The sequence below is a fragment of the Apteryx rowi genome, unplaced genomic scaffold, assembly GCF_003343035.1.
Source record: "Apteryx rowi isolate R43461 unplaced genomic scaffold, aptRow1 scaffold_14, whole genome shotgun sequence".
In the NCBI taxonomy this organism is placed as follows: Eukaryota; Metazoa; Chordata; class Aves; order Apterygiformes; family Apterygidae; genus Apteryx; species Apteryx rowi.
This window is the reverse complement of record NW_020447641.1, coordinates 4,787,526-4,802,516: the sequence shown is the minus strand read 5'-3', so window position 1 is coordinate 4,802,516 and position 14,991 is coordinate 4,787,526. Positions and strand designations below refer to the sequence as shown.

Here is a 14,991-nt window from a genome sequence, read left to right as displayed (position 1 = left end):
ACAAGCATTAACTATCATATTTCTCAGGCTAAGCAGGAACTGCTGTTCTCTCTTGCCCGTAACTTCATATATACTTCATTTTTTATGTATTAGAAAGTTTCTGACCCTTGTGCACACAGAGAAAGGACAAATCGGCTTTTATTAAAAGCGCTACTGTGCATTTGCAATTTTTTCAGAGATCTCTTACCCCAGTAACTGAAGAGACAACACTAACTAATATAAGAATGTTCTACATTTATCATTTTACATGCAGGTTTCCATAACCCTGCGAACTTGGGTTAAGAATGGTTTTCCTGGTCTAGAGTCTGCACTTGGTCTCTTCTACAATTATAAATTTTAAGAGCATTGCTCAACTGAGAAAAGTACATCATTCTTCCCAACAGTCCATTCATGCTTTGCACGGATCAGTCTCTGCTTTTGGTACTGTATAAATTTATCCTGTGGTTTCATTAAATGAGCAGTCTCCATAATTAGCAGTTACAAACATCTGGCTGCATGTCAAATTAAAAAAAAAGTCTGGATTGCCTACCACTTCACCGGAACTGAATGCCTTTGAACTCTGCCAGTAAATAACAAAAATACACAACACTTATGCCAAAATYACATGCTGGAAAGAGACATACTTCAGGCAGACAAAGATTTGTACAGTACAGTCAGGAGAAGATGCAGTCACAGCTCTGGCATGCTTTGCAAGGTTTATTTCAAAGCCTCTGTTAAATGTACGGTGCTGCATTAAAGTAAAAAGGGAGTAAAGATAACTTACAGGAGGTCCAGTTTCCCCCTTTGGACCTCTGATATTTCCCATTTCAAACATTTTGTCAAGATCTTCATAGTCATAAGCATAATTAGTAATATCAATTTCATAACTGCTTTCTGTGTGATAAGTCTCATCAGCATCAAAGGCACCTTCCTCCCATGGACCGAGACGATTACCCAGCGACAGGTCAGCAGTAGCGCTGTACCGGGTTGTGTTTACGATTTGCTGCTTTTCAGTTGGTTCATCTAAATGCTGCTTTCCTTGGCCCTTTTCTGTGCTTTTGCTCTGTTTTACAAGGGAGATCAGAGAAGGCTCACTTCTTCTGCCTGCATCTGCCATGCTATTATCTGAAGTATTTGGATATGACACTGTACTCTTTTTAGGGATGTTTCTGTCTTCGCTCAGCTCCTGCTGCAGGACAGGCAGACTGACACTCTCCTGGAGCTCTGTTTCAGGCCAAGTTTCCAGCAACAGARGTTTGGCCTCCCCAAACTCCGATGCAGACACATTTCTTGACTCCAAGTATTCTGCTAGGGAGTGAATCTGAGCAACGGTCGTAACAGGAGTGTTTGATGCTTCTTTCCTTTTACCTTCAGGTGGATTTTTCTCATCAAATTTTTTCCTCAAAAACATATCCAGCTCATCCGACACACGTGGAGCTCCTGGCAGAGATCGATAGGTTTCTGCCTGGCGACACTGCTGTTTCACGTATTTACAATAGTTTGCAGAGGCTGCTGCAGAGGGAATAATATCTAGCTGACATATAACTCCTTCAAAGCTGACTGAGTGAGAGTTCATCCTTCCCAGGGTAAACAAACCATCCAGGTCAAACGCCTGCACTTCTGAAAGTGCTTCCCTACTATAGTATTTCTTTCCGCACTCAGCAAATATTGAGACAGTCTTGTCCCTAATGTCAATGGCAAACGAATGCCACTGTTCATTATGAACACTATAATCAAAATATACGGGCTGCTTCCCTCCAGTGTACACCGCTACTTTTCTTGGTAGCAACTGGACACCAAACTGCAGTCTATTTTTGTATCTAATACTGAAAAGAAAAGCATTATTTACGCTGTAAGAGTACAACCCAACCAATATGGTGAACTGCTGCCCCAGATGTGATGGTATGACTTGCGCGACGGGGGACTCGACGTGTGCCTCGCTCGTTAGCACAACTCCTGGCACAGCTAGACGAACCCCCTTAGGTAGCGGAGGAGACGTCGAGGGCACTGCTGTCTCCGAGGGCTGTCGAAGGTCTTTTGCAAGGCCTAGCTGGTGAAGGACGTCTAGTGCTGTAAAAAGAAATAAAGGCATGTTGTTTGATTTCATTTTTAAAGTTCATCTCAACTGAAATAAAAGTTATTCCCAAGTTAAGATCCATATGACCATATATACACACAGCACCTTAACAAATCCATACTTCTCAGAAGGTATATCCTGCATACAGTGAAGCTGCCAAATCCCTACAGCAAGGCACACCAATCTTTCACATAAATCAAACACAAAAGTTATTAGAGTCAGCTTTCCTGAGGAGTAAGATAATTTCCATGTTTTAAAAAAAAAAAAGAAAGAAAGAAAGAAAAAGGCCCACATAGCGGCCGCTGTGGGTTAGTTCATACATGAGATGGAAATATCCCCAGTTGCTGTTCTCAACCTTTTAACAACAGTCAGTAAACACACTTTCTCACTTCTCTGGTTATTTATTTGGCTAATCCTTCCTGCCCTTTGAACAGATGAAAAATTTTTCATTTTAGTTAACTTTTGCTTCAGCAAAAGCAATAAAGCCATGCTGTTCCTCTTGGTCTGAACAGTATTAACAAAAATACCRGAGCCTTAAAAGCAAACAAACAAAACACCCCCCACACCCTATTTACTAAGGGAGTAACACCTCAGTGCCGCAGCGCCCGGCAGCCGGGGCTCGGAGCAGGAGCCAGCGTCGCGCCCCTCGCGGCCCAGGCGCTGCAGGGGCGAGAACCGCTGCCCTCCCCTTGGCGAGGCGCCTGCCGCTGCAGCGCTGCTCTCGGAGGGGAATGTTTTTCCAGCAGGATCACCCTTGGTTGTGCGCATCTGTGCCAAAAGACAGCCAGACAGAAGGAAAACAAGGGGAGGAAGAGAGGCCCCGGCAGAGCGAACCTCCTCCTCCCGCTCCACGCGGGCCGCGGACGAGGCAAACGCGGCAGCGGGGCGAGAGGGGAGATGGCAGCACTGCCGCCGCCTCGACCAGGCTGTGGACCAGGAGCGCGCGCAGCCACCACCCAGGGGAGAGAGACCAGCTGCCCCATCAGCGCGTGTCCCTCGGCTTTGGCACCCAAGAGCCTGAGGAGAAGACCTCCTACAGCGTGGGTGGGCAGTGGCTTTTCGCTGCTTTGCTCGCTCAGCCCTTTAGCCCTTTCCTCAGGCTGGGCCCGTTCTGTATCTCCATCTTTTACCTGGCTAAATACCTTCACCTGACTGGTAGACTCACAATTATCTACCCTCCCAATAAATTGAAATTGCTTCAACTGTTTAAAAGTGACAACATGGAACCAAATATGGGCAACTTTTGCACGAAAGCCTTGCAGTATGTGCTAAAACCAGTGTACATCCAGTAGTGCTGTCCCGCACTGCGCTCAGGGCACGCCAGCTTTCTGAGGCGATTCAGAGCAACTCCCTCCCACCTGAGCTGCGGCGGGAAATCAGATCACTCTCCTCCCAAAGGAGGAATTGGTGGTCAAGGAGGACTGAATCCATTGGCATTGCCTGAATCAGATTCAGCCGTGTTGGAGTCAGGGGCACAAACACCTTCTGCATTCTGGAAGGGCATAAAGACACCATCGGATCCCTTAGGATGCGGCTGAAACACAGAAGCCCAACCAAGGCTCGGGTAGGAGCTGAGCCATGCTTCCCCAGAGGCTTTCCTGTAGGCCGACATAATAAAACAGCCCTAAAGGCTTTGATTGGTAAAACTGCTTGTCTAGGTGTTTGTGAAAGATGCCACAGAAACACTGCAGAAACTGAGGGGGGAAAAAAAATTAAGCAAGGAAATAAGAGACAAGTATTGGTCATCTGATCCTGAGAAAAGACTGAGAGCTTTTGATCTGAATCTTGCTCGAAAAAGATGTTGAGTTGCACACAATCCAGTGGGCCAGCAGACACCTCATGAACTTCACGGAGGTAGGACCAGACAAGCTCCAGAGGTCCCCTCTAACCTAAACTCTTCTGCAATTCTATTTCATTCTCTGGTTTTCTATGGAAGGCAAACTGGATATTGTACAGTTTTTGTAAATAAGGAGTATTACACAGAAGCATAATATGATATCTTCCCCCCTCCCTCCTTCTAACTAGAATAACTAGCTGGGTTTGAGCTTCAGTGAACTGCATATATTAAAAGTGACTAGTAGTATATTTAACAGTTGCACTGATGTAATAACCCTGACTGGGAGAAGACTAGCACTTTTCATAGCATTTAGTTAAGGGCACTCTTTCCTATGCAGTTTGTGCATATTTAAGTAAATAAAGCTATTAAATGATATAACTAGAGCTGGGAGAGACCAAGAAGTTAGTAGATTCTCTGCCAAATTAAATGAAGAGAGTATCTGAAACAAATGGATGTTCACTATTTTAGTGGAAAAAAGGTTTCCTTTCCCAGTCCTCCCTTTCTCTGTTTATTGAATGTATTCATAGCAAACTGTAAGAATAGACAGATGTTGGCTTAGCTTCTACAGTAAATTATGAAAAGAGCCTGAGATTTCCTTGAGAGCGGTTTATAGATTGGAACCAAAAGCATCAACCTGAATGCACTGCACATCTTGAAAATTAATTACACACCTTGTAGTGTTTCTAGTCATGTTAGAGATTTGCAGACACGCCAGGATTATCCTGGCGGGTAGCCAGTGCAGAGAGAGGCATGGGGAAAGCACATTTTTGCACAAAGGCATTCATACGCCAATTTCTCAAGATGTTCTGCCTCAGAGCAATTATTTTACGAAGGCTGCATTTTAATCTGTCAAATTGATAACAGAGGTTAGGTTACAGCACAGCATCGAAGTCTAATGCATCCGCTAATGACCAGGCACACTTTGCCAGGGTCTGCGTCCCGCCTGGTCCATATGCGGTTATGGAGGGGAAAGCTGTACGTATGTTACCCTTGTGCGAGCTAAGAAGAAATGAGCCCCTGCGCTCGGGGGGACGTGGAGGTCGGACACCCCAGGGGCTCAAGAGGCAGCTCCAGCACTTCTGTGCACCAGCTGACCGAGCCAGCCGGCTGCACAGAGGAAAATAAAAATAAATAAAACGGTACCATGAAAGCTGATAATCAAACTTAAGCCTGTACTGAAATGGCACACTGGAAGCCTAGATATTTGACAGGTATTTGTATTTAAAAGTTACAGCGCACACACGATCTTTCCAAAGTATAAAACAAAAAGCCTCTCAGACTGGCTTAAAACGGTTCATTTTAAAATGATATTTTGGAGCATTGTTCCTAAATCTCAAGCTATAAGCAAAATTGCCAAAGTTTAGGCAGTTGTGGTTTGAAAAGGGTACGTTGTCTAGAAGTTATGGAAAAAAGGAAAAGCATTTGAAAACATGATGAGAAACAAAACAGATTCTCCACATCCTGCAAATGGATGACTATGAGCAATGACAGGTCTCAAGAAGGCTAAACACAACAAAATGTTGTGTGAAAAACAGCAGCAGAAGACTAAGCATCAGCTAATTATTCCTTGCTGACTTGTTGCCCATTAACCCACCTTCAAGCCAAGAGGCTGTTCCAAACTTTTTTGGCCAGTCATTTCATTTCTGGTCAAATATATGTATATTTTTAAAGCTTTCAGAAGCTCTTGGCAGTACACAGGGTTTTGGGAGCTTGCAGCCCTCTTAACTCTTCCCCCAGCATGACAACCACTATTTGCTTTATCTATCGGTAGTTGGTTTTCTTTGTTTATCAAAGTCTGCACAACATCCATCTTCACTTACTGTTCACTCAACCCATTAGTCCCCCAAATTGCAATGCTCATTTTATGGAAAGAATATATTTGGGGGGTGGCTGTTGGAGTCAAGTGCTTTCTTTCTGCCTTCCATGATGCCTCTCAAAAACTCAGTTCTTCCATCGTGAGGGGAGGGGAAAAGCTAAGATGGGCTTTGGTGAAATCTTCTGATCCCCTTGTTGATCCCCAACATAATCCCCAAAAGGAAGGTGAGGAAGAAATCTGCTTTTCAGTAAGTGTATCAGTACTCACTGGCCTTCAACTTGTTTCGACTCTGTGTGGTGGGATGTTATCTTACACCTCAGGTACTAAAAGTCTCTCAAGTCAGTAGCACCTGTAGCATCAGCCCCCTTCAACATTAGGCTTTTTACTCACTGGGGCTGAAAGAGAAGCAGTCTAGATCCTTGATGTTTACCCCTGTCGCAGACACTTCTTTAGTCTCTCCCTGCACTGTTTCCAACACCTGTGCAGCCCTGCAAACACAGACATGCAGCGCTCCCCTTGGGAAGCGACGCAGTCTTACTGAGGGGAAGGGGCACACTGCTAGACCAGGCTAGAAACCGTATGTGCCATTTTAGGGAATGAAACCGTATCACTATGCAGCGCTGTCAGGATATCGTAAAATGGTTATTTAATCATTCTGCATTGCTATTCTGTTACGCTTCCCTTGTTCATTTTCACATTCCCCTGCACTCACAACTTCTCTGAAGGCTTGATATTTGGGGTCCTCTCTCCATTTTGGCTATTCTACTATAAATATTACTCACTTTCCCTGTACTGGTAGGGGTAAGGGAATGGCAAGGGTCATTCATCAGTCAGCTCTGTTCTAACTGAGAGTACATAGGCAGCAGGGTGCCCGTTTGCAAAGCCAGGCTGCACCTGGGGTTGGTTACACAGGGAAACGCGGTTGCAACCGATGCTCTCCTGGACACCAGGCAGAGTAACTAGCATGGGAAAGCCTATGTATAGCACCCTACCAAAATGAATAAGGCATAGCTTCTCAGCTAAAACATGCACAAGTTGTCTCCTCAGGTCAGGAGAGAAGGAATATTAATTATGAGAGCTAGCATCTGCATATTTGGCAGAATACTCAGAATACTCTTTTTTTCAAAATACAAGTGCCAAGAAAGCTTTAAAAACAGCTTAAGTGTCAACGTATTCCTAGTGGGCGGTATCCTGTACCTGGACAAACTCCAAGCAATGTGAACGGAGTATTGCTACTGCCAGATCTGTTAGGTGCTCAGGCTGAAGGATAGACTTGAGTTGTTTTGACTTTTTATTTATTTTTTAAGAGTTTTTTCTAAATGACTTTTTATTTTTGAGAAAACTGCTTTGTTCACTTGTATTTCCTTCCTCAGTGATTTTGAAATCTACAGTTCATTTACAAGATTCTCTAACAAGAGATTTTTGACTGAATTTTGGCAGGTGCACTTGTTTAATCACTTTTTCATGAGCCACCATTTTTGGATCCTCTAAAGCAGAAAGCTTTACAGATAAACCACACTGTTTTTAGATGGGTTTCCTAAGCAAATGAGTCATGCTATCTGCATGTGGTACAGTCCTACCACTTTTAGGTTCCTTAGCCATTTTATACCAAAATTGATGCAAGAGCGCAGAGACAGACTTGGACACAAAGAATTGAACAAGGAGACACAAATCCCTAAAGATACGAGGCTTCCTTGGTCTGCTGTTCTCAGAATTACTTTTTGCACCCTTGTTTACACACTCAGCAAATAAAACTGCATGAGGGATGAAATTCACCCAGGGGCAGAAAGTTGTTTCAAGGCCCAGTGCATCATTTAATCCCAACCAAGCACTTATAAAAAACCTAAATAACGCACGGGATCAGTGCATGGGTGTGCATTTCCACTCAGTAAGGCTTCTCATATGGCTATTTGGGACTGCTGTTGAGTAAGAGCAGTAACAGAAGTAATAAACCTCCTTCATCAGCTGACTATAGGAGGGAAAAAAAAAAAGTCAAATTAAATATTTTGGGTCTGTTATTTAAGCCAAGACTAGCCTGGGCTTCTGAGTTAAGAGGAGGCTATGCATTCATAAACACAGTGCAGCAGAAGGATAGCGTGTTTTTTGCCCTGTGTTTTTGGAGGCTTTACCCTCTTTCTGCAAAGCTCTACACATAGATGTGCTCTTCTGCTGGACACATGCGTTGTAACAAGAGCTGAGCATCTCGGTTGAGGGGCCAGTAAGCTCCAAGTTGTACTCGCTTCTGCAGCTGTGAAATACYGGGACAGCGTCCTGCTTTGTCCATCTCGTACCGCTTTTCCTCTGCGCTTGCAAGCACAGTAATAAGGCATATTTGAGATTAAGCAATTACTACTTATTAATGCTAATTACTGTTCCTGAAGCAAATCCCCTCACGCTTTCCAAACCTGTCTATGAAGAGATTTCACCACAGCAGGCCTCCTACCACACCTCCTACCACAGGAAAAAAAAATCTGTGGACATGAACGAAAATTGCATGTATTGCTTCATAAGAGCAAAACTGTCTCCCTCCCACTACATTAGGAAAGTGCAAACCGCCTCCTTACATTAGCCTTTCTGTCCCTGCTCCTATCCAGGCCCCAGCAGGGCAGGCGGCGCACATCCGTGGGTGCTGCCCTAGTCAGGCAAGCCGACAGGCTTTTTCCTCCTCTGATGCAGAACTTGGCTCAGCTGTTAGAAATAGCAGGAAATTCCCACCATCACAAAAGTATATGCCCCCATCCAGGTGAACATGAAAATCAGCAGACTTGCCAGGCAAACAGTAAATGACTAATGGAAGGCCAAATTACATGGGTAAAGGGAAAAAAAAAAAAAAATACATTGGGGCGGGGACACACACACACACACACACACACACACACACACACACACACACAAAACACTCCTTAGGCAAGCACGAGGAATAAGAAGGGAAAAGCACTGGTGAGACTAACGATCATAGGCTGCTGAGTAATCCCAACAGGGCTCTGGCAAAACGGGATCAGGAATGAGTCCTGTCTTAACCATGCAATCCATCCGTTTGTATTCATTTGAGAATTTGCAGTTAGCACACTTACCAGCCAAGGATGAGCTATTTCTTGCTTCACCTGTATGGTGAAGCGACATGGTAGAAAATTGATGCTGCCACTGTCCTGGCAGATAAAATTAAATTACATGTTAGCCTCCCTCAGTTTGTGATGGTAATATTCCACAGCTGTCTCTAATGTAAATAGCACATCTGGCAGAGTCGTCATAGCTGGCAGACAGAAATCAAGACACAACCCTATTTCCTCACTAACATCCGCATCTGAATGCAAAACCGAATGAATGTACAATTTCCACTTTTTGCATTAATGATGCCAGCCTAGACTAAGCCTTTATTATACACAGCAGTTTGCTCGCAAAGCCCTAAGAAGTGCAAAGGTAACTTAGTCATAGCTTGCCACCCCCAAGAACACCCACTTGCAGTGAAGACACAATCAAAGCCTTCTCACTGTACAAGACTTCTCTTTTATGAAGAGTTTGCTTAAATATGTAAGCAATTTCATGGACAGAAAATCTTAGCAATTTTCAAAAGGTCATCTTTTCCAAACTGGTTAATTTAAACTTATGCTCTCATTGTGCTTTATCTGAATTTTGATTAGTTACAATTAAGGAACTGAACCTAAGGTTACTAGTAACAACAGCCATATACTCTTCTCATCTAGAAACAGATTATCCAAAAGGTCTGGTTTAAGAAAGCATTCTCACCTCGTTCAGGTAGTTGTGCAACACCCACAGCTGTGCATATTGCAATAAAAAGGAGGAAGGTTTTCCTAAAAGGAGGAAAAAAGAAAAAGAAAAGGACATGTGAGAAAATATCCGAAATTTCAGAACCCCAAGATTTAGAATGCCCAATTCAAAGACCAAAGTCAATGGAAAGACACCATTGACTTCAGCAAGTTCTGGATCAAAGCCATCACGCCCTCACATTGTAAAACTTTCCACTGACGCTGAGAAGGCGTTTTATACAAAGATCAAGGATTACGTATGCCTTCCTATCTAATACATGTATTTTACACTGGCTGCTATTAATAAAGCAACTATATCCCTTTTAAAATATATTTTGGTGCAGCAATATTCAAATAGGAATACTGCTATATATTAAATTTATTTACAGAAGAAATATTGCTTTAAAGAAACCATAAAACAAATGACAAGTCATTGCCCATAGAGACATTAGATAGTTTTTCCCCCCYCAAGGTACCTATCATCAGTCTTATCACCATACTACATCATTTTACCACAAATTAAAATTTTGCGACACTTTTTTGGTATGGTAAAATTTCTTGTCAGGTCACAATCTTAAAAGTATAAAAAACCCATAACAATTTGACTTAAAAGTTCACGCTCAGATAGAAAGGCCCAATGTGGAAGGGTACTGCAAGGTCAGTGATTGCAACTAACAAAAAAATCAAATAAGGTCCATACAGACTACGTGCTTGGAATCTGCTTTTAATGAATGCATCAATAACGCTAAATCACTAGGTTGGGAAAAAGAAAAGAATTTGTTTTTACCATGGTTAAAAACAGAATGTCTGCTATTTTTTAACTCTATTTTCATATTAACCAGATTAGCAGCTAATCACATGCCCTTATCAGTGACTGAAAGCTTTAATAATTTAGAAATGCATTTTCTGTTGATGTTGTACCATGGAACACCCAGACACAGAAACTGGTGTAAGTAACAATAATAGCAACCTATATCTGTTTAGTGTTAAGAAGAAATGCTTCTACAAGGTCATACTAATTATTCAACCATTTCAAGTTGGTACCAACCCAGCTCCATAAGCCATTTATCTCCGAGCACCATGCTCATTAACACACGTAACCTCACTGATTTTTCATAATATTAAACACTAGACTCACTGAAAGTGTTTACTGGGCCATGCCAGAGAGCACTYGAGTATCTGGGGTGGGAGGGGAAATAAACAAAACAAAACAAAACACGCATTTAGAAGCAACAGAGATGCAACTAAACACCTGTAGAACTTTGTGCAGTTCAGCTCTATTAGCCTATTAATTATGCTTGCATGTCAAAAACAAGCACAGGAAGAAAAACCCCACAACTTTGTATAGGGATGTACAGTTCAAACAGCAGCGGCAGGCAAGCTTTTTCCACTGTGTTCATTTCAAGCTTGCGTTCAGCTCAAAAGTCAAGGTATGCAAAAACCAGGTATCACTAATGCTACAATGACAAGAAATCTTACTATGATTTTAAAAAGGTAATATTTAATGAAGATCTTAATATTCTTTTCAAGAGTTTGTACGCCGGCTTTGGCTGTTCCCTCCTGCCCCGACAGAGACCCTCTGGCCGGCTCCATCTCTGCTCCCGCCCTGAGGCCGAGCACCTGTGGTAGAGCTCCTTTCTCCTCCCGGTGTCTACAGACCCAACAAATCACCACTCCTCAGAGGTGTTTTGTCTCAAAAGACAACGAAAGAAAACAAAACAAAACAAAGGAAACCCCACGCTCTCTGGGTGGTAGACTTCTCTGCTGCCCTTTTCTCACTTGCTGATCAGCAGTCTGGACATCAGAAATGACCATACTGATTTTTCAGGCTAAGCCAAGCACTATTATTTGAACAGGATTTCGAATGACTGAGGACCAAAAAAAAAAAAGTTTTATAAAATTACAGAAGTTAGACTAAGTGTACCCTGCTATGAAATGCTATCATGTATGAGATATTCAAAAGTACCCAACGTTGCTCTGGTTCTAACTCCAGTAGAGAAAAGCCTGCCAGCCTTACAAATGCCCCCTTGTAAGGGCATGTTCTTCTGCCCCTGCAGCCCCTTGGCACTCTCTTCCTCATGGTTTCCCCAAAATGCACAGCCTCAAAACGTCTACTGGAGCAATCCTGCCACTTCTGCAAAAGACCTAATACTGACTGTTGCTCAAGAAGCAGGCCAGGTACTGGGCCAACGCTTTGGTCCTTCTATTCTGAAGGCCAGAATTCAAATTCTGGTGCAAGTTCACAAGTCAGTAGTTTCTGTATCACACAACATCATCATTTGATCTAACAAGAAGCTCAGGGACAGAGGTGGCAGAACATATAGGCAGGAGATAGCTGCGATAACAAGGTCCACGTATTGCACCATATCAGCCAAAAACTCAGGACCACTTTTTTTTCCTTGACTTTCATGGGCACAAAATGTTTTAGGTTATTTTTAATTGAGAATCCATTTTAATTAATTGAACTGCAAAGCCAGGATGCTCGAAGAACCCTAGAGCACAAAACCCAAGTTGACTCCTCTTAACATCACACACAGTCAGCCAGGGACAAGAGCACATGCCAGCTATCTGCCTCCGCCGCTGCTCAGCAAACGCTGCAGGGAAGCGAGGAACTCTGAAATGCTGCCAGGGCTGTAAATTGCACAGATGGAACTGGATATACAGAAACATTAACTGAGAGGTAAAGACAAATGTCTGCCTTACGCAGCACTCTCCAGCTAATGTCAAGAACAGATGATGATCAGCTAAGGGAAAAAACAGACCAGAGACAACCTTAGGGCAGGAGGTCCCCTAACGCGTGGGAAAAGTTATTTTTCCTTCTACCTTTTTCCACAACAGGTAAAAGTTTTTGTAAATGAAGCCAAGTACAGCTTTAAGTAAAGTTGTACATGGGAGCTCTCCATGGCCAGAGATGGAAGACAAAAAATGAAATTGCCTTTTTGAGAGAATCTGTTCACCCAAACCCTCCCTTCCTGGTGAGGATCGCTACGTGTTACGTCAAAAGCCACCTAGCAGCCAGCTCACGCTCTCCGTTCTCACACAGGTGGTGCCGCTCAGCCACCGGCAGTGCCTGCTGCATACAGCATGCGGGGTTTGACCCGTCCTCCGCGTAACTGCGAGGACGAAGTGAGCGGTACGCATGGCACAGAAACCCAGCCCTGGAGCACATGCCTCAACTCAGCCCATAGCTTTTGGGGAGACTGGCCCTGTTGGGACACAACAAGAGAAAAATGCAAGAGCATGTGGCAGGGGGACAGAAATCTCTCTGTCTGACTCAAATGCTGGCTATTTTCCCCACTTTTAGCAACATGCAGCGGGCCTGAAGGTGTTTCAGTATCCCCTGGCTACGTCCTCCCCCCAGACTCCCTTAGTTATCCCCTCCTACCCTTGCATCCTCTCTCCTAGTTTCACATGCACGCACAAGCTGAGGGCAGCTACATAAAATTATTTGGAGGAAGGAACTGTCAGATGTGCTTGAACTTTTCTATCACTAAAAATAGCACTTATCTTTCTGATAATCTTTAACATGCTGCGGCTACATGCCTCCTCCTATGAATGGACAGCGACTAGCAGTGCGCTTATTTTTTCTATTAGGGATGACGGATGGCTGAGGAAACGGATAAGCTTCAAAGCCAGTTGTAGCAAGCAACGATGCAAAATCCTACCATCTGAAGACTATTCACTAGTGAACAGAGCTCGGCTTTGGTCAGTGCACAGTGCTGCAGGGTAACAGTATCCTCTTCCTTCCACAGTCTTGTTTCCTCAACCTCAGATTTAAAAGAAGAAACACCACTAGCTGGTGACTGGTTGCTCTTCTGAGGAGCGGTGGCCTAGGAAGTCCTACAGTAGTCCTGTGGTTTGAAGAAAGGAAACTTCCTGCCTGGTGTCCCAGTCACTCTATGAACAGCAGTTAGCTTAAGATGACACATTAGCATATCCAGAAGAACAGTTAACTTGGTTAGTGTTTCTAAAAGTAGGGAAAAAAAAAGGGGGGAAAAAGTTTCTTTTTTTCTTGTTATTGTTTTATAAGGATGCCCCTGAAGTTCTTACATTAGTTCTCCTGTCTAGATAAAGCACACTGCACGTTTTCCTCTGTTCTAAGTTAAGGCAAAAGTATACAGCTTGAATGGYGATTTCTGTGGAATATACTTGTCTTTCAAAGTTTGTTTTTATGTTTTGTATATGTCTCTGCAAACCTCCTACAGCTAAAAAGGCAAGGGTATGGAAGGCTGTTTGTGTCCTAAAATGAAATATTCTATCAATAAATTCAGTGAGATTTGGAAGAAAAAGAAAGTCACTCAGCATTAGGGTTCCCCCCCCCCCACCTCTCCTGCTTCATCTAACCTGCAGAAACATCCCCATACAGGTAACAGGGCAACATATGTGACTTACTGGTATTGACTTAAAAAAAAAAAAAAAAAAGTGTTCGAGGTTGCAAGGAATTGTCTGTTTTAACATATTCTAAGGAAACCTGATCCTTCTGTGAAGGTTTCTGCTTCTTAACATAGGCAAGCAACCAGGTCGCTTTCTCTCTAGCCAAATGCCAGGGACAAATCTTCTTTTTTTAATGCCTAATTCATCTGTGACTATTAGTGTAAATCACATAAGCACCATCAGCTCTATCCATATAGAATTATATAGATATAATATAAATTTTGAAGCTCTCTAGGCAATATGGATTTTGAACTGAGGTAAACTACATCTTTGCTACTGTACTACTTCACAACCCCTGGATTTGTGTTTCTCTATCAGCAACACCCCTCTACAAAAACTGAATAAAGACCTTTAACTTACACTTGATTAATTCCTGTAGAAGTGCCACAGGCACAGCCATTATGGATAAAGACCTCCTGGGAAGGCCACCTTCAGATAGACACGTAACAGCTGAACACTACTCAAGCGCAGCCAGATTACACCCGGGGCTCACCTGGGCGGCACAACCCTCACCGTGCCCCATGCAGAGCTCCCAGCAAACTTACCCCAGCCATAGCCAGAATAACATGAACACTTTACAGAGGACACACGTACTGGTAACCTCTTTAGTGTGTCATTACAACTAGAAAAAAGGTCAAGATTTGCTTGCTTAGTATGCTTTTAAACAGACTACAGATGAGCTCTGCGTTTGCACTGCGGCCGATTATACATTATAGACACCCGTGTCAATGGCAGAAGCCAGGGCATTCAGGGCACCTTATCTGGTGATCTCTGTTCCTAAGAGTAACCTCAGCTCCGAACACGAGTTTGCAGGCTGCTCTTGCCTGCTGCGCTTTGGCGAGCGCCTGTGCACGTCGGCAGCGCGGAGAGCAGCCGGGTCACCTGCGGGCGCCGGGCCGCGGCCCCCCGGGACCCCCGCGGCTCAGGTTTCCCGGCGCCGACCACGCCGGCCCGCGCTCCCCCTCGCCCTTAAGCTCGCGTCCGCTTAACCCTTCCCGGGCCGGGGTGCCGGCGAGAGCCCAGCACCGGCCTCGGGACCGGGGAACGTTTGGGGAAGCGGGAGGAGCGGGGGATGCTGCGG

General features: G+C 43.9%; 1 protein-coding gene across 1 annotated transcript in view; it reads right to left on the bottom strand.

The window, feature by feature from the left end:
• Window positions 1-14,991, bottom strand: part of COL24A1 (collagen type XXIV alpha 1 chain) — a 180,933-nt gene that overhangs the window by 143,926 nt on the left and 22,016 nt on the right. The window contains exons 2-3 of the mRNA XM_026057594.1: window positions 9,457-9,521; window positions 764-2,049 (exon numbers count right to left, since the gene is read on the bottom strand). Of these exons, the coding sequence (XP_025913379.1) occupies window positions 764-2,049; window positions 9,457-9,521 (1,351 nt within the window). The remainder of the gene's footprint in view (window positions 1-763; window positions 2,050-9,456; window positions 9,522-14,991) is intronic.